The following is a 22246-nucleotide window of genomic DNA, read 5'->3' as shown; positions in this document are numbered from 1 at the left end:
TTGGTATCAGTTTGTGAGTTTGTGGCTGAGTGTGAAACAAGCCTTTATCTTCATCATCACTCTCTTCTTAGTGGTCCTTCACTGCCCGGCCAGGTTGCACCTCTTGGGTGTCTGAAAAAGAAAAGGAACAAGAGTTTGTCGTGTGGGGAAGGGGGAATGTAAGTGCTGTATGCTGACACTCTCTGCAGCTTGTAAATCAGAAGAGAGGTTGGGGTGACGGATAAGTGGGATGTGGGAAAAAGGATCAGGTATGAAGATACTGTCATCTTCAATGGTTTTAGTCCCACTGCTGGCCTCGGCCTCAGCAATGGGCATCCCAAAAATAGCCAATACCATCTCCATCGGGTTTAGGATATGCAGCCATGTCTGTCCCCATCTTTTTGGCTCCTGCTGTCCCCAGTTAACCATTACTGCAAGAGAGAGGGGAAATGTATTGGCGAGGGTTGCACAATCTGTTTGGCTGAAGTGGCTATTGAGGTTGTTAACAGCTGACTGAGTACAAGCTGTGAAATGTGGGAATGAGGCTTGCAGTAATGTTAAGCATGTGAAAGTCAGTTGAAGCATTGAATGTCAGGTATGAGTCCTGATTAATAGAAATTATTGGTAGGTGAGTAACGGGGGTATGGTGATTTGAGCAGTGGCTGAGGTTAGTGGTACAGTTGGTGGATATGGCATTTGAAGATACATTCACTGACCTTGAGCACTCGTGTGAGTCATTGAAATTCTTCTGACACTGCATCCAGGTCCTCAGGGTTTGAATCCTGGCCTTGACCCCCACCTCTAACTGCTCCAACAACCTTTTGACTATATGTCTGGATGGCCTCCTTCCACCCCCACCCCCCACCACCCACTCCATGGATACAGGATATCCCATCTCCTTTCCACCTCCTCCACCAAGACCTCCAGTCTGAAAAGCTTTTGAAGCTCACGCTTTCCCCTGTTGTGCCATTCCTCATTCTTTCCCAGATCAAATTCCCTTCAACTGTGACTCCCAGCATCTGCTTCAGCCACAATGCACTGCTTTTAGCAGTGCACACTGACCTTAAGTGGTGTCCACTCATGATGTTGGCAACCTGCTGATGCAGCCAGGCAAGGTTAGCACTGGCTGGATACAGAGTTCAAATCAGCAGACAATACGAAGTTAGCATTTTGCCTGCATTGCAATCAACAGGAGCGGCACTAAAATACCTGCCTTGTCCAATTTAGCCTCCTAAGTGTTGTGGCTCCACAGGAAGCCATTGCTCATTTTAGTTGGCTGCTGTTTGTTAAAATGCAGCAAGTTAAGAGTTTGAGTTTGAACTTTAACAAGACTGCTGGGATCATGGAGCACAGTTCTGCCATCTTAGACATGTCATCAGAGGGATGCCAAGACTGGGTAATAACTCGGAGCAGCAAGAATAAACAATAGACAGACAGTCGATCCAGGATACTCGTAAGAATGTAGGAACATAAGAAATAGGGGAAGGCGAGATCATATGGCCCTTTGAGCCTGCTCCACCATTCAGTGGGATTATGGTTGTTCTCCTACCTCAACTTCTAATAGCAGAGGTAGTACAGTGGTAATGTTACTAGACTAATACTTCAGAGGCCCAGGCTGGAGACGTGGGTTTAAATCATGGCAGCTGGTGGAATTTAAGTCCAATTAAAACAAAATCTGGAATTGAAAGCTAGTATCAGTAATAGTAACCCCAAAATGATCATTGGTTGTCATAAAAAACCCATCTGATTCACAGTTGTCCTTTAGGGATGGAAATCTGCTGTCTTTACCTGACCGCAGTAATGGATGTCCCAAAAATGATTTAACACCATTATCTTAGCTACCTGTGACTCCAGACGCACAACAATGTGGTTTACTCTCAACTGCTCTGAGGGCGGAGGTGGGCAACAAATGCCAGTTGTGCCCACATCCCCATGAATGTACAAGAAAAAGAGAAGGCCCTGAGATTTAATAGATTTAAAATCATTAAGAGTTTAGATAAAGCAAATAAAGAGAAACTGTTTCCAATGGCTAAAGAGTTGATAAAGAGAGCACACAGATTTAAGACGATTGGCAAAAGATTCAGAGACAACATAAGGAAAATCCTAAACAAAAATAAAAATAAAAATACCTGGAAAAACTCAGCAGGTCTGGCAGCATCTGCGGAGAGGAACACAGTTAACGTTTCGAGTCCGTATGACTCTTCAACAGAACTAAGTAAAAATAGAAGAGAGGTGAAATATAAGCTGGTTTAAGGGGGGGTGGGACAAGTAGAGCTGGATAGAGGGCCAGTGATAGGTGGAAATAACCAAAAAATGTCATAGACAAAAGGACAAAGAGGTGTTGAAGGTGGTGATATTAGCTAAGGAATGTGCTAATTAAGGGTAGAAAGCAGGACAAGCAAGGTACAGATAGCCCTAGTGGGGGTGGGGTGGGGGGGAAGGGATCGAAATAGGCTAATAGGTAGAGATAAAACAATCTCTACCTTTTATCTCTACCTTTTAGCCTATTTCAATCCCTTCTCCCCACCCCACCCCACACTAGGGCTATCTGTACCTTGCTTGTCCTGCTTTCTACCCTTAATTTGCACATTCCTTTAGATAATATCACCACCTTCAACACCTCTTTGTCCTTTTGTCTATGACATCTTTTGGTTATCTCCACCTATCGCTGGCCCTCTATCCAGCTCTACTTGTCCCACCCCCCGTTAAACCAGCTTATATTTCACCTCTCTTCTATTTTTACTTAGTCCTGTTGAAGGGTTATTCGTGCTCGGAATGTTAACTGTGCTCCTCACCGCAGATGCTGCCAGACCTGCTGAGTTTTTCCAGGTATTTTTGTTTTTGTTTTGGATTTCCAGCATCCGTAGTTTTTTTGCTTTTGTCCTTCAGATTCTGGGCCTAGTCTGCTGATTGGCGACTTGGGGCAGGATTTTCCGCTTGGCGTGTGGGTGAGTGCCTGACACGCCCAAGTGTGAAATAGCGTGCGATGATGTCAGGCGAGCGTCCCGACGTCATTGCGCGCTCGCACGACATTTCGGTCGGCGAGCACACACAAGAATCGGCAGCGCGCCCGCCGATAATTAAGAGGCATTGTTAAGGCCATTCAAGTATTAACTAGCAGCGATTTTTTTGCTGCCCGTCCAACCTTACGGTTGGCAGGTGGGCGAATCGGCCAGGCAGTCTTTGCATCTTGGAGGAAGCCTCACCCACGGGCGGGATGAGGTTTCCAGCATTAATTTTAAAAATGATTTGACATAATTTTTATTATGTTTCCGTTCATGTGAGTGAGTCCTATGTAGGGACATTTTTTTCAGATTTTCAAAATCTTTATTTTTGATCTTAAAATTCTTCAGCTCTGCGCCTTCAGGGAGCTTTCAGTGCGGCGCTCTCCCGCGCATACGCAGACTTTTGCACTCGCCCTCCTCCCGCCCCCACATCGGCAGCGCTGAGCTTCTCAGCGCGACTTTGACGCTGGCTGGCTGTCAATCGGCCAGTCGGCGTGAAATGTGGGTCGGAGGCTGATCGCAGGCCCGCCCGCCGGGCCCACTCGACAACCCGAAAATCCTGCCCTTGGTTACAGAGAGTCAGCAACCTGGTCCCGACCCTGCTCCCTGACCAGCAACGGAACAATAAATGCTGGGAAATGCTTTTCAATTTAAAGTGCTGCCTTCAGAAGTTAAATAAATATCCTCTATGAAGTCTCCTACCTGTAAGCAATTCTTCAAATTGGTGCAGTTTAGAAAACATGTTCCCCAAGGATGTAGCAGCCTGTGAAAAATCATAGAACCCTCTCAGAGGAGATGTTTAATTTTAATAAGAAACGCGCCTCTCATAACTTCACTGCGAGAGTCGGCATGTCTGAGGCAGATTAAGTGAGCAGACAAGAACATGACAGATGGGATATAATGGGGGAAGTTTGAAGTTATCCAATTTTGAAGGAAATATATAAAAAGGCAGAATTTTTTTTTTAAATGGCGAGAGACTGGGAAATGTTGGTATTCGCAGGAAACTGGGTGTCCTGATACACAAATCACAGAAAGCTGACAAGAAGGTACAGCAAGCAATTAGGAAAGTAAATAAAAGGGATTGGAGTATAAATGTGAAGAAGTCTTAATACAATAGGTGTGAGACCACAACTGGCAGATTGTGTACAGTTTTGGTCTGCTTACCTAAAGAAGGATATACTTAGTTTAGAGGCAAGTGTCACTGGACTAACTCCTGGGATGAGGGGATTGTCCTATGGAGAGAGATTGTGTAGACTAAGCCTATGGGCAGAAATTTTCGCTCAGCGGGCGGGCGTGTGCCCGACCCGCTCGAGCGAGAAATGGCGCTTGTTGATGTCGACTGAGCGTGCCAGCGTCACCACGCAGTCGCGCGATAGTTCGGTCGGCAGGCACACGCTGGAGTTGGCAGCACGCCCGCCGACAATTAAAAGGCCTGTTAAGGCCATTAAATAATCAATGAACCTAAACACTTTTGTTGCCTGTCCAACCTAACGGTTGGCGGGCAGGTGAAAAGGCCAAGCGGCCTGCATCTTTTTGGAAACCTCATCCACGGGTGGGATGAGGTTTCCGAAAGCAAATAAAAATAAAATAGAAGTTTTGCAATCAAATTAATAACATGTTCCTGCTCATGTGACAGAGTCACATGAGGGGACATGTTTCATTACATTTTTATTTTCTTTATTGAACAACGTTTCATCTCCCTGGGATAGCTCTGTGCCTCAGGGAGATTATGAAGCGCTCACCCACGCGCATGCGTGAAGTTCATGCTCGGCCCGCTCGCATTCCCTCCCCTCCTCCGCCCACACAAGCAATGCTGAGCGTTGCCGCTCGTGTTTCACGCTGGGCGGGCCTTCATTGGCCCACCAGCATGAAGTCACGGTCCGGTGCCGATCGCGGGCGGCGGTCAGCTTCCCAACCACCCCTGCCCGCCCCCGTCGAGCCCGCCCGCCAACGGCAAAATTCTCCCCTATGTTGCTGAGAATTTAAAGGAATGAGAACTGATCTGATTGAAACGTATAAAATTTTTAAGGGACTTGACAGAGTGGATGCTGCAGGGATGCTCCCCTGGCTGGGAAGTCTAGAGCAAGCAGGTCACTGTCTCAGAATAAGGGGTCGACCATTTGTGACTGAGATGAGGAGAAATTTCTTTATCAAGAAGATTGTGAATCTTTAGAATTCTCTACCTTAGAGAGCTGTGAGAGTTTTAGTTGTTAAGTATATTCAAGACAGAGATCAATAGATTTTAGGATACAAAGCCATTAAGGGGTATGGGGATAATGTGGGAAGGTGGAGTTGAGGCAGAAGATCAGTCATGATCTTAATGAATGTTGGAGCAGGCTTGAAGAACCAAATGGCCATGTCCTGCTCCTATTTCTTATGTAGGTTCTTATGTGCCAGCTCTATCCCCACATCCCTTAAATCGTTTAGTATCCAAAAATCCATTGACCTCGGTTTTGAACATACGAACATACAAATTAGGAACAGCAGTAGGCCACTTGGTCCATTCGAGCCTGCTCTGCCATTTAATAAGATCATGGTTGATCTGATTGTAACCTCAACTCCACATTCCGCCTACCCCCGATAACCCATGTTAGTCAAGAATTTATCTACCTCTGCCTTAAAAATATTCAATGACCCCGCCTCAACCGCTCTCTGGAGAAGAAAGTTCCAAAATTCATGACCCTCTGGGAGAAAAGAGTTCTCCTCATGTCCATCTTAAATCGGCAACCCCTTTTAAAAAATTGTGTCCTCTAGTTCTAGTCTCTCCCACAAGGAGAAACATCCTTTCAGCATCCACCCTGTCAAGTCCCCTCAGGATCTTATATGTTTCAATAAGATCACCTCTCAATCATCTAAACCCTAATAGGCCAAGCCTGTCCAACCGTTCTTCATTAAGATAACCCCCGCCATCTCAGGTATCAATCAAGTGAACCTTCTCTGAACTGCCTCTAACCCATTTATAACCTTTGTTAAATAAAGAGGCCAAAACTGTGCACAGTACTCCAGATGTGGTCTCACCAATGCCCTACACAGCTGTAGCAAAGCATCCCCACTTTTATATTCCATTCCCCTTGCAATAAATGACAGCATTCCATTTGCTTTCCTAATCACTTGCTGTATCTGCACACCAATCTTTGTGTTTCATGTACCAGGACACCCAAATCCCTCTGTACCTCTGTAATCTCTCTCCATTTAAATAATGGGCCATAACTTCTGAGCTACCCAATGTCAGATTGGAGGGGGGGGGGTATCCCAAAGATGTGCTGGGGAATCCCCTTTGGAAGTTCCCAGGTAAGGCGTTGATGGCAATTGCCCAGAAGTGCAAATATCCCCTGAGCAACTGCCCTACAGAGGGAACCATTCGAAAGTGCGATTTAAATCATAAGCTTTGGATGGTTCTGACTGGGTTACACCAATAGTTACCCAGAAAAAGTTAGAAGGATTAAAACCACTTCTAACTTCTAGGTAGCTATTTTACACACCCAGACTGACCCCTCATGGGACTGACCCCGACACCCCCCAATCCCTCCCATGACTACCCCCCATCATGGGACCCACCCACCCCAACCCCCCAGGGGTCTCCCCCCCAACTTGACCACACTCCCCACGGTACTCTTGCACCCCCTGACCCTCAGGCACTCCCCGGCTACCCTCCCACCCCCAGTGGGACTACCCCACCCCCAGAGGTCTCCCGCCACCCCCTGAATACCCCCTCATGGGATTCCCCGCACCCACATGGGACTCCTGCCCCCACTCACCACCCCACTCACCACCACCGCCACCCCCACTGCCCACCCTGAGACCAGCTCTCACCTGCACCCTCTGCCTTTGAGGCCCAACCTGCCACGCCTGAGGCCTGACACCTGAGAGGCTGGGAAATAAACCAGGTAAGAAACTGGTCAATCCAACACTGACTGCCACTCCAAGGATGTTCAGGCCCAATATGCTGCTTTTCTAATGTCCCTACCCAAGTGGATAAGTTCACATTTTCCCACATTGCACTCCATTTGCCAAATTTCTGCCCACTGACCTAACCTGTCCATATCGCTTTGCAGACTCCTTATGTCCTCTTCACAACTTACTTTCCTACCCATCTATGTGTCATCGGCAAATTTAGCAACCGTTCAACTGAGCGGCCATAACTCTCCGGGGGTCGAAAATTTCGAAGCACTTGCAGACCCAAAGCAATGTGGTTGACTCTTAAATGCCCTCTGAACAATGGCAATTAGGAATGGGCAATAAATAAATAAATGCTGGCCTAGCCAGCGACACCCACATCCCATGAACGAATTTTTAAGAAACGTCTTGGAGAACAGTTCAAAATTTACATGGGCAGCCAGCTGGGAACTGGTCACCTGCTTACATTTCAGCCAAGGGAAGTGCACATGATATGAAGCGGTCATGAGAGTGGGAGAACAATCTTTAACATAGCTTAAAATGGAAAAAACAAATAAAAACTACAAAGTAAGTTTGAACTTCACCAATGAAGCTTTCTTACGAAAAGAGTAAGATTGATGATTAGCATTTCCTCCCAACGTTTATAATTTTTCCTGTTGGGAGAATTGTCCTACACCATTTTTGAGATATTATATTGGATACGATGACAAGTTTACCTGGGATATCGTGATGGCGCATATATAACACAAAGTCTAATTAAGGCCCAATAACACGATGATGCATGTCTAAGAGTGTCATCCGGAATCTGCTCTTTCAGGAGCAATTTTCAAATATAAACAGGAATTTGAAATGTCAAAAACTTGGTTTAAAAATCTGCCAGCGGACACAGTATAAATACAGAAAATTCCCCACGCGGACCTGATTACCCAGGACCTACCTGTGACTCATTTGTGGTAGATTATGCACTTGGTTCATCTGGACCTTTCTCTATGGCCAGAGTTTTACATCCCACTGGCGGGCAGGCGGGCAGATGCCCGACCCGAGCGGGTGTGAAGTAGAGCGACATGATGTTGGGCGAGCGTCCTGACATCACCGTGCACACTTGCACGACATTTCACTCGGCAGGCGCCGCGGCAATTGGAAGTACGTCCACCGACAATTAAGCGGGCAATGAAGCCCATTAACGATGCAATTAACAGCGATTTGACGTGACCTGTCCACATTTGCGGCTGGCGGACGGGCCATTCCCCCAGACGGCATTCCCATTTTTGCTCAAACCTCGATCCAGGGCGGGGTGAAATCTCCGTGGGAAAGTAAAATAAAAAGAGATATCTGGGGACTATTATTTATAAGGTATGCTTTCGGGTGCTTGACTGTGCTGGATGGATATGTTTTGCAGCATATTTGCCGTTTCCTTTATTCTGTGGAGGCCTGCAGCTTCCTGGGGCCCGCTGTTCGCCTTCAGGGAGCTCACTAGAAGCGCTCACCTGCACCCTCAGTTAGGTCGGCGCCCGCACTCTTCCCGCCCTCCCACCCCGGCAGCGCTGAGCATTTCTCAGCTCGCCTTTCACGCTGCCTGGCCATTAATTGGTCAGCCAGTGTGAAATCGTAGTCGGTGGCCGATTGTCGCCCATTTCCCGTCTGTTTCTGGGCCCACCAACCATGTGCGCCTGACGAACGAAAAATTCAGTCCTGTGTATTTCTGATTCCTACAACAACATCTCAATATACTTTGCCAATAATCTGAAAGAGTATCTTAGTCATCACAATGGAGGTAACTGAATAACAGACCTGTAAATAAGGTTGTGACCATTTGCTCTATTAAATCTCCCTTAACCTTCACTGTCCCAAGCAGAACAATCCCACCTTCTGCACTCTCTCTGTATAACTGAAGTCACTCATCTTGGTGCCATTCTGTTAAATCTGCTCTGCACATTCTCAGAGACCTTGAGAAGATGTTGTCCCAGAATTGGACGCAATGCCCAGCTGAGTAATGACTGCGAAACCTACCGCCGCCCACAATCGGGCCCTGACCGCGGTTTCATGCTGGCGAGCCAATTAAGGTCCGCCCAGCCTGAACTTCGACCCCGCACTGATTGGGAAGGGCCGGGCGGGGGTGGGGGCCCGTCGGCCGCTGGGTCGAATGGCGACCTGGTGGCCTGTTTAAAAACGGCCCAGGCAGCCCCAGAAAGGCTGCCAGGGAAGGACGTCTGTCTGCCATTGTAACGATGGAGTCAAGTGCATCTGCAAATGCCAGGCGGGAGTGTAGGTTGGGTGGGCACTCAACCCCATGGTGTGTGCCTCGCTGCCCTCCTGGAGGAGGTGGCTGCCAGGAGGGACACCCTTGTGCCCAGAAGTGGGAGGAGGAGGCCACCGCAACACACCAAGAGGGCATGGGAGGAGGTGGCAGCCCTGTTGAGCATCCATGATGCACATGGGTGCAGTGCCAGAAACGCTTCAATGACCTGCTGTGCTCAGGATGGGTGAGTACTGTGTTGGCATGGGTCAGTGTGCAGAAGTGTTAAGGTGTGGTCATCCCCTCATGTACCTCAGGGGTGTTAGAGTCTGAGTGCCAACTGTCAGTGATGCCAGAGCTGGCCAAGGGGGTGAGCCCGGGCTGCTTGGACTGAGTGCCTTGCAGCTCGAGGGCCATGACTTGGATGTGCCCTATGAGATGTTCCTCAGCTGGGGTTGGCCAGGCTGCAATGGCGCTGCAGGTACAGAGTGGACTAATCAATGATCCTCTGTCCTTTCAGGAGAAGATGAGCGATAGCCAAACCGAGAGGTCGTGGACAGGCGGAGGCCAACCCAACCTGCTGCTGCTCTCCTGGTTCAAGCAGGACACCCTGGAGCGGGAGAGCCGGCATGGTCCCAATGCAACCGGGGATAGAGAGGTGGGTGTGCCCGACAGAAGTATGAGTGCAGTGCACAAAGGTGAGACTTTCGGATTATGCAACCATTCTAGTGTAGTCTCTTAATTGATGGGAGCCTCGAACATAGAGTCCCCATTGATCATTGAAAGACGATGGCACGGTGATTGTCTCACCAGGGTGCCTGGCATGCGCGGTGACAGTGTGATGACTTTAATTAATGACATGTGCTTCTTCTCCCTTTTAGGTTCGCCAACAGGCGTCCGATCTGCAGACCCCGAAGGGCCACCCCTGACACTGGAGGACCACCGGGTGTCATTTTCACCTGTGTCACATCCGCTCTCTGAAGTAGGCACCAGCGCAGATACCAGCACCTTGGTGGGCATTAGAGTGGTGGCTAGTATCTAGGTGCACATTGGTGAGGGCACTTCTTGAGGAGCAGGTAGAGGTGGAGAGTGCCCAAGGCGCCGGCAAACAGAGGGCTGCTGGAGACTAGGACGATGCTCAGTCGAAGGCAGATGATGAGCCTCTGGAGTTGTCCAAAAGGTGGCAGATGCTGGACGTCCAGCAGTATGTGCGGGAGAATTGTGCGGAGATCCATGAGGGTGTGCGTGCCATGGTCCCATGATGGATGAGTTCATGCAGAGCGTGAGCACTGCGTTGACTGCCAAGAGTGAGCGCACTGCCTCCTCCATTGAGAAAATGGTGACTCTCATGGAGGGGCAGTTCCAGGAACAGAATCAGGGGTCCCTAGGATTGCACCCGGACCTGCAAGCCCTTACACAGGCACTAACTTCCGATAGTCAGTGTCAGTGTGGGAGATGGATGAGGCACCCAGTATCCCAGCTGGGTACCTGTCCATCAATGGCGAGCAGGGAGGTCCACAGCGACCTCATGTTGGCGCACGAGCTGCCTGTCATCTCTGTGGGCTCCTCTCAGGGCGCTCTGGATGAGGGCAGCAGCTCCTCCGCCCCTCTGCCAGTGGCTGTGGCATCTGATGAGGCTGCGGCGACAGGGGAGATGCCACCGGCCGCTCCCTCCCAGGCGGGGCCAGCACAGGGTCCACCGGCCAGAGGACGACCGCCAAAGTCATCAAGGCCAACAAGACAGCAGAGTCACAGGCTGTCTCCAATGCCGGTCCCAGCGAGGGGACAGCACCTAAATGTAGCACTCACAAGCATAAGTTAAAGGCTCCATGAGCACAAGAGGGACAGGTCACGAGTGAATTTATATTCATATATGTTTACTTTATCTATACTGGTCTGGAAATGAAGACCAGAGAAGTTTATGTAAATAGTTTGGAGTTGTCAAAATGAGATAAATTTTGTTTTTGTCGTCATGGCCTGAGTATGCTTCACATTTTTATTGGTGCAGGGTACACCAGTATGTAATGCTGGATGTGCCTCTGAACTTTATTGCACAGGCTCTGAGTGTTCTTTGTGTTCAAATGAAAGGGTCCTTTCAGACATCCAGGATGGCGGCCGTAGCCCTGACATGCGTTTGAAGCTGATCTTTGATGGCCTAGCTGAAGGATCGTTGCATTACGGCGTCCCTGGTGCCCCTGCCTCCCTGGAGGTTACTGAGGTCTGGATCTATGCCCACAGCGTTCTCCTCACCGTGCTCCTCTTTGGGCTCACTACTGGACTCATCATTTGTGGCCTGTGCAGCTGCCTCAAGATCCTCTTCCTCCAGTGGGTCCCTCCTTTCCAGCGCCTGATTGTGGAGAGCGCAGCATGCGACTACTATCAGTGATACCCGCTCTGAGGGGTATTGTAGTGCTCCCCCTGAACGGTCCAGACATTTTGAGAAGACCTATGGTCCTCTCTACCACCACACTTGTGGAGGCATGACTCATATTGTAATGCTTCTCTGCCTCTGTTTGTGGGTGGCGGAGAGGTGTCATGAGCCACCTCTTCAATGGTTAGCCCTATCACCCAGCAGCTATCCATCTAGTCGGCTATAGCACTGAAGAGCCTCGGCATCTGGGAGTGTCTGAGGATGTAGACATCATGGGAGCTGCCTGGCTACCTTGCACAGACTTATAGAATCAGCATCCTGTGATCACACACTATCTGTACGTTCATGGAGTGGAAGCCCTTCCTGTTGAGGAAGGCACCGGGCTCACCTGCTGGCGCCTTGATGGCCGCAAGTGCAGTTGATTGCACCCTGGACAGCTGCAAACTATCTCCAAAACTGCGCACTACTCACATTGGCAATACTGATGATCATTTTAATCCTGCCCTTGGATCAGGTTTGTGAAAATGTTGGCTGGCGCCTGCCCGTTTTGCCTGTGCGATGAGCATGGGCAAGATAAAGGGCCTTAAGTGGCCGCTTAACTAACGGCGGGCGCCACTCTGGCACCCGCATGTGCCCGCTGAGTGAAATATCGCGTGACTGCGTGATGACATTGGGATGCTCACCCGACATCAACGCGCGATATTTCACTCCCATTCGGGTTGGGCATGTGCCTGCCCATGGGACAAAAAATTCTGCTCCTTAACTACTACGCTTTTATACTCTGGTTGGAATTTAATGCCCTGCCCTATGGTGAGCTTGGTAGCGGGGGGCATTTCATCAGGCAGGAGTGTGGAAGGTGGGGACCCCACCGACTTCCCATCACCACCACCCCAAATAAGTCCCCCCTGTCACCCATTGAGGCTCTTACGTGGGCAATTAATGTACGACAAGCAAATCTGCTCTCCCGGGGAGTGCTCCCTCGTTCAACGGTTCTCAGTGCCTGATCGAGGGATCCGGCATTGGGAAGAGGGCCCTGCTGAAAGCCATCCCCTGACCTTGCTGCCGACCTCCCTCCCCCCACCTTCCCTGCAAACCCCATCCCGGCACCACTCACCTGTGCTCTGGGATCCAGCGACGACACTGAGCCTCGGGTGGTTGTCATGGCGGCAGCAGCCACCGCCTCCCCTCCGCGCCGCCATTGATTAGAGACGCTGGGTTCTGATTGGGTGGCAGCTCTTGGCGAACAGCTCCTGATTCCACGGAAGGCCCCTCGCTGTCCCATTAAGTGCCTGAATGGAGCTTAATACGGCAATTCAGCATGCCTTCCCTAAAAGAAGCAACACGGGGCTCTGGCCAGCTCTCCAGCCAGCAGGCAAGACCCCCATTACCAACATTAACTATTGCTCTGTACCTCTATTTATAAAGCCAAGAATACCATACTTATTAATAACATGAGGGTAAATTAATTTTAATACAGCCTCTCTCATTGTTGTAAGGATTTCTTGGCTGCTGTTTGTGGCCATTTACATAATTAGATTTTACAATTTTAGATACAAACTATTAGCTTGTGGAACTGGCTGCTTCCCTGACCTTATTGATGACACAAAGCTTAATTTTGAAGCCCCGGTCAATCTTGTAGCCACAGAAACAGTTTAAATTGGTCCAATTTTCATATTTTCTCAGACGAAAATGATCCAGGAAAAACATACAATAACAACTGGAAAACCTGTCCAAAAATTGGACCATGTAGTCAAACATGGATAGCTGCCAACCTTACTTGTGGATAAGATTAAATAGCAGACAGCACACACAAAATGGGTTCTGTTTCCTATATGTTTGATACCTCTGTTGTTTTTCAGAAGCAAATTCTGCTGAACCATAAAGTTTATATAAGCTAGACTGTTTGTTTAGGCATCTGCATTCCTATTTTGTATTATGTCCCGGATTTGATAACGAGAAACCTATCTGAGCACAAAATATTCTCCTTCTGAAAAATGTCAGACTATGGGCTGGATCTTCTGCTCCTCCGGGGGTTCAAAATCGAGGAGGGGCTTGTAAAGTCCAGTGGGTTGTTTGCCCGCCTCCTGCCTGCTGACCCGGACCTTCCTGAAACTTTACGGGGGAGGGTGTCCGGCAGCCTGCCTGCCCTTGGGCCTAATGAGGCCCAAAGGGGGCCCATTGATGGCCACTTAAGGACCTCATCCTGCCACTGCTGATGTTTTGCCTGCGGTGGGTCAAGGCCGAAGCCATGCAGGAAGCCCCGCAGCTTTAGCTGTGCAGGTTGCTGTTGGTGGGGCTCTTCCTTGGGGGAGAGTTGAGATTGCTGCAGACCAGCAGTCGGGGTCACGAGGGGGCTCCTTCATCATCCCCTCCCCCCACCGACTCCCCAACCTTTTAGCAGGTTGGCGGAGTGGGGTGGTTGTGCGGGGGTCAGGCACCCCATAACATTCAGCCTTATGTGTTTCCTTTAGGTTAAAGACAGATACTAGTATTGTCTGCTCCATTTCTGTGCCTTGGTAGTAATAGAGTAAGTTCAATTAGGATTTAACAGAGCTTGCATTAAATTGTTAACCATCAGATATTTTATTGCTGGCGTTCTAGGCATCATTAAAGCCTTAAGTACGAAAAGTCAACAATTGTGTAGCCCTTGTTCCTCTTTTACAGTGACAACCATCCCTAAAGTGCTGGTCAAACCCGAGAATTTGTCAGCATCGTTCATAATTCACGCAGGAAACATTACGGGACACTTCCACTGGAGAGTGTTTAAAACACAGCTTCATCAGCCGATAACAGGATTCCAGGTTACATGGGCAGAGGTGACCACGGAGAGCCGGCAAAACAGCTTACCGAACAGCATTATATCCCAGTCGCAAATATTGCCACCAGTAAGCCAATTACTATCGTTTGATTGTAGTCACTCAAATAACTTTTTGATACCTTTTCCCTTTTGAATGCCCCTGATGCCTGCACCTTACCTGGCCAGAGCATCAGGAAGCCACCTGCTACCAGCTTCTGCATGATCAAAGTTCGTGCAGAATGGGCCTTTTGTCATATCACATGGGCACCTTGACTGGAAACTGGACACACTCATGGCAGTGAACTTTTGGGTTGGACTTGTGAGCCTGTGGTATGGAAGTGTAGTGCTCGAAGAGTAGTAATACCAATGAGTAATATCAATGAACTTGTGAGCCTGTGGTGTGGAAGTGTAGTGCTCGAAGAGTAGTAATACCAATGAGTAATATCAATGAACTTATGAGCCTGTGGTATGGAAGTGTAGTGCTCGAAGAGTAGTAATACCAATGAGTAATATCAATGAACTTGTGAGCCTGTGGTATGGAAGTGTAGTGCCTGAAGAGTAGTAATACCAATGAGGATTTTCCCAATTGACTTTGCCATTTCTTCTTGCAAAATAATAAGGATCACGTGGAAATAAATGTGATGTGAAAGCCCCAGCATACAACATAAAATGGATGTTTCTATCTGTACCTTTGTACTTTAGCACTGTAAAAATCCACAATAAAATGGTGAATCGAAAAACAAACGCCACTATGTAAATACACCGCCACGAGTGATTTACAGTAAATATCGGCATAGCCACAGAACTGTTCCATTTTAATATATTTAGGTGCTTTATTTTAAAATATACGAAATTGTACTGATCTTTGAGGTTACTTTCTTGATTCTCCTATCAAGCTCCATTAATGATGCCACTTAGTACATCTGGTCCTGGTGTCCTCGTGTCCTAGTGGCCTCAATTAAGTTATTTTTTGTTAATCCACAATAGGGAATTCTGTATTGATCTGACTTGTTTTATATAGCCAAGTAGATTCTACATTTAGAACAAGAGTACGATAAACATTAAAATACTGAAATATTGTGTTTTTCTTATTCAGGACCACCACTCGCTCATTGTGTCTAATCTGAGGCCATCAACGTGTTACAGGTTGGAGGTACAACTGCTGACTACAGCTGGAGAGGGACCAGCAACTGTCAAAACATTCCAGACACCTAGCTTATCCTCATCCCTCTTATACAGTAAGCGGCAGTGCCTGCACCATCTTAACTGTGGTAGAGAATCATACGTCATAGATTTTAATCTTGTCAATACTTGGAATGCAGGAGGAAATGATTACAGTTGATGAAATTGTCAGAATTTATCTTAATAATAGTAACATTTATTAGTAAATTGTTTAGCACTCATAGTCCCCTGGCAACTCTGTTTCTCCAGTCTTTACCTGTTGATCTCATTGCTTGTCACTGGTAAAGTGATGTGACTTTAGTATTATGTCTGTATGGTGTTTATGCATGACTGACTCTTATCTGTTTTACTTTAGACCCCAAGCTGAAACATCATCAGCAGCAAAAACCAGTATCAGTAAAAGACTGAAACAATTATAATTACGTTACAAAAGACGATTAAGGATTGTTGATGTGACAAGAATAAAAAAAAGACTCATCTCTCCTCAATAGAAAAGAAGGCAGAAGAATGTCTCCCTTGAGCACCCCTTTTAAAATTAGATGATCAAACCAGTGCCATAAAAATTGTAATCTCTTCAGTGTTACCATCACCGTATTGTATCTTCAAAGGGTGGCTTTGAAATTGTGCTATTTATTAACCTGTTTTGTTGAATGTGCTGATCCTGATATATGCAACATTTACATATTTCCTGTGGATACCTGTGATTGACAGACAGCTAGGAAAATGTGACTAGAATCTGAATATTTTAACTGGGAATGAGAATTATGTCAGTTAATTAATCTAATGCATGTAATAAAGTTATTAAATTATAAATGTAAATGAATCTTATCAGATGTTGGCAAAATATGGTTGCATGGTAGACCTGTCAGTGTTCCATATAGGCATGAGTCCTATGTCTATCTTACCTCTGCTGAATATATTAACATGATACAGTTTACAGAATAATTAACAAAGTCTATATGTACAAATTATTTACTTTTTAATATTGGAATGATAATGTAGTGTGGAAATACCTGTACTGTTTTGTCTATTACTGAACTGGTTGTAGAAATCATGTTCCTCATTGCATTCATTTTTAGATCAATATTTATTATTGTATAACACCATTTTTGGTCCATTTAGTGTACCTCTGTCGTCTTTGAGATAATGAACCTCCTGTAAAGACATTTTGTAAAAATGGAATTGTAAATAGAGTTTGTTGTAAGTTACATTACCCCAATATTTACATGTTAGACTTTGTACATACTGTCGAAGTATTAAAGAACTCCCCTAAACATGTACATGGACAAATGTCTGTGAGTGGAACTCTGTAGTTTTTTAATCAGATTAATTCAGATACATTCTGTTCCTGGAGTACTTTGTATATTGATGTTTTATAGATATGTATTGAGTTTGTTGGCAAGATTACTGTGCCTATGAGTGAGAAGGATGGATCAGGTTTTTGGCTATGGCTCTACAGGAAGTGTTATGTTTTTCTTATCTTCGACATAAATGTACCAATCACACACAAGGATTGTGGGTTCATTATTTGAAGGTAAGTACGCAGATACTGATGGGCAGAATTTTATGTCCTGCGGGCGGGCGGGCGCGTGCCCAACCCGACCGGATGTAAAATCACACGAGATGGCTTTGGGCGAGCGTCCTGATGTCATTGCGCACTCACACGATATTTCGCTCGGCGGGCACGCACAAAAGTCAGAAGCGCGCCCACCGAGAATTCAGCAGGCAATTAAGGCCATTAACCGTGCAATTGTCTGCGATTTTTCGTGGCCCATCCAACCTTACGGTCGGTGGATGGGTGAATCGGCCAGGCGGCCTTTACATTTTCATCAAACCTCATCCAAGGGCGGGATGAAATCTCCGTTATGAAATAAAATAAATGTAAATATCTGTGGACAGCATTTTTATGAGGTATGCTTTCAGGTGCTCGATTGTGATGCATGGACATTCTTTTGCAACCTTTGGCCTGACTTTGCCCTTGACGGGCATGCGCGAGCAGCGGGCCCAGGAGCAGCTAGGAAACGGACCCCCGACCATGATTGGCCCCTGACCGCGACTTCACAGCAGACAGCCAGCGTTAAAAACGTGCTGAAAAGCTCAGCGCTGCTGGGGTGAGAGCGGGAAGAGGGTGGGTGATGACGTCACCGTGGGCAGACAGCTGCCTCAGGGAGCTGCAGACCTGCAAATGCTAAAATAAAGGTTTAAAAGCTGCAAAAAAAATGCCCATGCATCACAATCAAGCACCTGAAAGCATACCTCATAAAAAAATGCTGTCCCCAGAGATTTATTTTTATTTTATTTCGTAGCAGAGATTTCATCCCCGCCCTTGGATGAGGGTCAATGAAAAATGTAAAGGCCGCCTGGTCGATTCACCCGTCTGCCAACCATAAGGTTGGACGGGCCACGAAAAATTGGAGACAATTGCGCCGTTAATGGGCTTAATTACCCTCTTAATTGAAGGCTAGTGCGCTTCCAGCCATTGCGCGTGCCCACCAAACGAAATATCGCAAGAGTACGCAATGATGTCAGGACGCTCGCCCGACATCATCTCGTGTGGTTTTATGCCCGGCCGGTCGGGCATGCCCCCGGCTGCGGTGTGTAAAATTCTGCCTTTTATTTCATCATTTGCAGGTCTGCAGCTCCCTGAGGCAGCTGTCTGACAGCTATCTGCCTTCAGGGAGCTCTCTCGCAGCGCTCACCCGCACCCGCAGTAACGTGATCATCTGCCCTCTTCCCACCCCCACCTCGGCAGCGCTGAGCTTTTCAGCGCACGTTTCACGTTGGCTAGCCGTTAGTTGGCCAGCCGGTGTGAAATCGCGGTCAGGGGTCCTTTGCTCGGCTGGTCCCAGGCCCATCAATCACACGCACCTGCCAAGAGTAAAGTTCAGGCCGATATTTTTATAATAGTCTCCCAGTGAACACTATCTGTATATAGTCTTATCTTCAAATAAGCAATCCACTTTATCGTTTCACCAATCTTTGTGTATGATTGGTACATTTGATTTAAAGAAAAAACATAACAGAAATGTGGAATGAGGAATCTACCTTCATTATGACATCCAGAGGCAGAGTCCTCCCTCATTAGCCTAAACTCTTTGTATCCAAAGAAGAGGGGGGACCCTCATCGGGACTGCTCCTCGACACCTTGTCACTTGTGTAAGGGAGATGATGGTGTAGTGGTAATAGTGGTAATTATTAATCCATTACCTAATAATCCAGAGGCCCAGGCTTATGCCCTGGGGACACAGGTTCAATTCCTACCCCTACAGCTGGCAGAATTTAAATTCAATTAATAAATCTGGAGTTGAAAGCTAGTCTTAGTAATGGTGACCATAACAACAATCGTGATTGTTGTAAAAAAAACCATCTGACTCACTAATGTCCTTCAGGGAAGGAAATCTGCCATCCGTTCTTCAGGCCAACAGCAATGTAGTCAACTCTTAACCACCCTCTGAAATGGTCTTGCAAGCTGCTCAGTTCAAGGGCAATTAGGGATGGGCAACAAATGCTGGCCTTGTCAGCATTGCCCACACCCCATGAAAGAATAAAGAGAAAGCCTCCAGGGGAATTTTCCAGGGGCTGGCTTTGAATAAAAGTTGGTAGCTCATTGCACTGAGGTGGGCAGACAATTAACGCCCTCTTAAGGGCTATTTTCCAAAAGTGATGGAAGTTTCCTGCCATCAGACGCCCCTACCTCTCACCGGGAGGTTGACAGGCTACTGCAGGCTGCATTAAATGGCTGCATCAGGGGACCACAAGGCTCACATGGCTCTAGGAGTGGCCACAGGCATTCTTCCAGAGAGGTTATCCCTCCACCCTCAGGTTCTTCACAGAACTGTGCCTTTTATTTCAGCTGAATAAGGAGGCCTTCATGAGTGTCTCCATTTTGAGGCACCTCCTAGTCCTCCCTCCTCTTCAGGGATGCCCACCTCTCCCGGTGAGGTTGCTTGCCGCACGTTGCTGCAGGCCCTCCGACTGGGCCTCCAACTTCCCTGGTCTGCCACCATCCTTAATTGGACAGGGCTCCCAGAGGAGCCTTCTCAATCTTCCACCTCTGCAAAGATCGTAATCCATGTCCTGCCACGGTAACTTCCAGGTTCCCGAACTGGATTAGAGGCTGATTCAGGATCGCGGCCCAACTGGGAAAATTCAGCCCAATGTTTCAGGTTGATGACCTTTCATTAGCTAGACTCATCGTGCACAACTGAACTCAGGCCTGTTGGGCCTAAGCTTAGATATTCAGTGTTGACAAGCTGTTCAACAAGAATCTTCTAAAGTGAGAATGATTCAGTCCTCACACATATAACTTCTATCAAGAGTCACTGGAAAGCAAATTGCTTACTCTTCGCAAGCATATGAGGTTCAACTGTTGTATCCTTTCACCAGTTCCTGCTCTGTACAGCTCAATATTACAGCACGTGAGGTATTGTCTTTGAATTGTTGGGGAGCTCGTCACTATGACTGTTTCATCCCAATATGGTGATAATTATTCAGTTCTATTTATTATTTACTTACACCCATTTCACACTAGTTTTGATTCTTTCCTCTCTCGCTATGCTTCCCTCTCTGAAAGGTGGTAATGCCGCAGCTTAAAGGCCTGGGGAGAGCGAGGGAATGGGTGATCACCAGGCAGTCCAAGAGAAGTCGGCAGGTAGTGCAAGGGTCCCTTGTGGTCCTGCTCACAAATCGGTTTTCTGTTTTGGAAGCTGGTTCCTCAGAGGAGTGCAGTCACAGCCAAGTTTGTGGCACCATGAACAGCTTGGCTGTACAGGAGGGGAGGAAGGAGAAAGGAAGTGCTATAATGGTAGTGGATTCATTGGTTTGGGGAACAGACAGGCAGCTCTGTGGCTGTAGAACTGACTCCAGGATGGCATGTTGAATCCCCGGTACCAGGGTCAAGGATGTCGCAGAGTGACTGTAGGACATTCTCCTTGGGGAGGGTGAACAGCCAGAGGCCATGGTCCACATTGGTACCAATGACTTAGGTAGGAAGGGGGATGTGGTCCTGTAATCAGAATTTAGGGAACTAGATAGAAAATTAACAAGCAGGACCTCTAGTGTAGTAATCTCCAAATTACTCCCAGTGCCACGTACCAGTGAGTATAGAAATAGGAGGATAAGGCAGAATGATGTGTGGCTGGTAATATGGTGCAGGAGGGAGGGCTTTAGATTCCTTGGGCACTGGGACTGGCTGTGGGAAAGATGGCACCTGAACTGGACTGGTTGCACCTAAACAGAGCTGGGACTGAATTCCTTGCAGGGTGTTTTGCTAGAGCTGTTTGGAGGGCTTTAAACTAACTTGGCAGGGGTATGAGAGCCAAGAAAAAATATTGGAGAGGAATACCAGGGTGAACAAAATACTGGGAGGGACAGATAACACTAGTATAAAGAATAGTAAGTTAATAGGTGAAGTAGGGGTGAGGGAGAAAGTAACAAAATCTATATTAGGGTTACTATGCATGTATGTGAATGCATGGAGTATAGTAAATAAGATTGGGGAGTTACAGGCACAGATTGCCATGTGGAAATATGATGTTTTGGCGATAACAGAGACCTGGCTCATGGAAGGGCAGAACTGGGTGTTAAATATTCCCAGGTACAAAGTGTTCAGAAGAGATAGGAAAGGAAGGAAAGGAGGAGGGGTGACAGTATTGGTTAAGGAGAGTATTGCAGTGCTGGAGAAAGAGGAGGTCCCAGAGGGTTCAAGGGCAGAATCAATTTGGCTAGAGTCATTACATTGCTCGGTGGAGTGCATAGGACACCAAATAGTGAGAAGGACGTAGAAGAACAAACTTGCAGGGAAATTACAGAGAGATGCAGGCATTATAGAGTAGTTACAATGGGTGACTTTAATTACCCAAATGTTGACTGGGACAGTGGTAGTGTAAAGGGCGGAGAGGGGCAGAAGTTCCTAGATTGTGTTCAGGAGAATTTTCTACAGAAGTATGTGTCCAATCCAACAAGAAAAGACGTACTGTTGAACCTGGTTCTTGGAAATGAGGCGGGCCAAGTTGATCAAGTGTCAGTGGGGGGAACATTTAGGAGACAGTGATCATTGTATTGTATGTTTTAGGATGATGATAGAAAAGGATGATAGGCAATCCAGAGTAAGAATAATTAACTGGACAAGAGCCAACTTCGATGGGGCAAGAACAGAGCTGGGCCAGATAGGCTGGAATGAAAGATTAGCAGGAAAAGCTGCATCTGAACAATGGGCTATCATCAAAAAATAATTGGTTCGGGCACAGTCAAGGTATATTCCATCAAAAGGGAAAGGTAGGGCAAACAAATCCAGAGCTCCTTGAGTGAAAAAGGAGATAGAAATTAAGATAAAGAATAAAAAGTGCGCTTATGAGAGGTGTCAGGTAGAGCATACAATTGAGAACCAAGAGGAATACAGAAGGTTCAGAGGGGAGGTGAAAAAACATATTAGAGAAGCGAAGAGGGATTATGAGAAAAGATTGGCAGTCAATATAAAGGGGAATCCCAAAGTCTTCTTTAGGCATATAAATAGTAAAAGGGTGGTAAAAGGAGGAGTAGGGACGATTAGGGATTTAAAAGGGGATTTACACATGGACGAAGGGGTATTAAATGAATATTTTGCATCTGGCTTTACCAAGGAGGTAGATGCTACACAGGCCATGGTGACAGACGAGGAAACTCTGTCACTAGAAGGGTTCAAAATTGACAAGGAAGAAGTGTTTAATAGACTGTCAGTACTTAAAGTTGACAACACACCAGGACCGGATGAGATCCATCCAAGGATATTGAAGGAAGTG

General features: G+C 47.1%; 1 protein-coding gene across 1 annotated transcript in view; it reads left to right on the top strand.

Annotated features, from left to right (window-relative positions):
• anos1 (anosmin 1) overlaps positions 1-16747 on the top strand; it is a 193040-nt gene extending 176293 nt beyond the window's left edge. Inside the window, exons 12-14 of the mRNA XM_078545237.1 lie at positions 14153-14373; positions 15382-15523; positions 15823-16747. Of these exons, the coding sequence (XP_078401363.1) occupies positions 14153-14373; positions 15382-15523; positions 15823-15875 (416 nt within the window). The 3' untranslated portion in view covers positions 15876-16747. The remainder of the gene's footprint in view (positions 1-14152; positions 14374-15381; positions 15524-15822) is intronic.
• The last annotated feature ends 5499 nt before the right edge of the window (positions 16748-22246 follow it).

The sequence above is a fragment of the Cetorhinus maximus genome, chromosome 7 (genome assembly GCF_964194155.1).
Source record: "Cetorhinus maximus chromosome 7, sCetMax3.hap1.1, whole genome shotgun sequence".
Classification (NCBI taxonomy): domain Eukaryota; kingdom Metazoa; phylum Chordata; class Chondrichthyes; order Lamniformes; family Cetorhinidae; genus Cetorhinus; species Cetorhinus maximus.
Note: the sequence above shows the minus strand (reverse complement) of the source record. Positions and strands in the feature narration are given on the sequence as shown.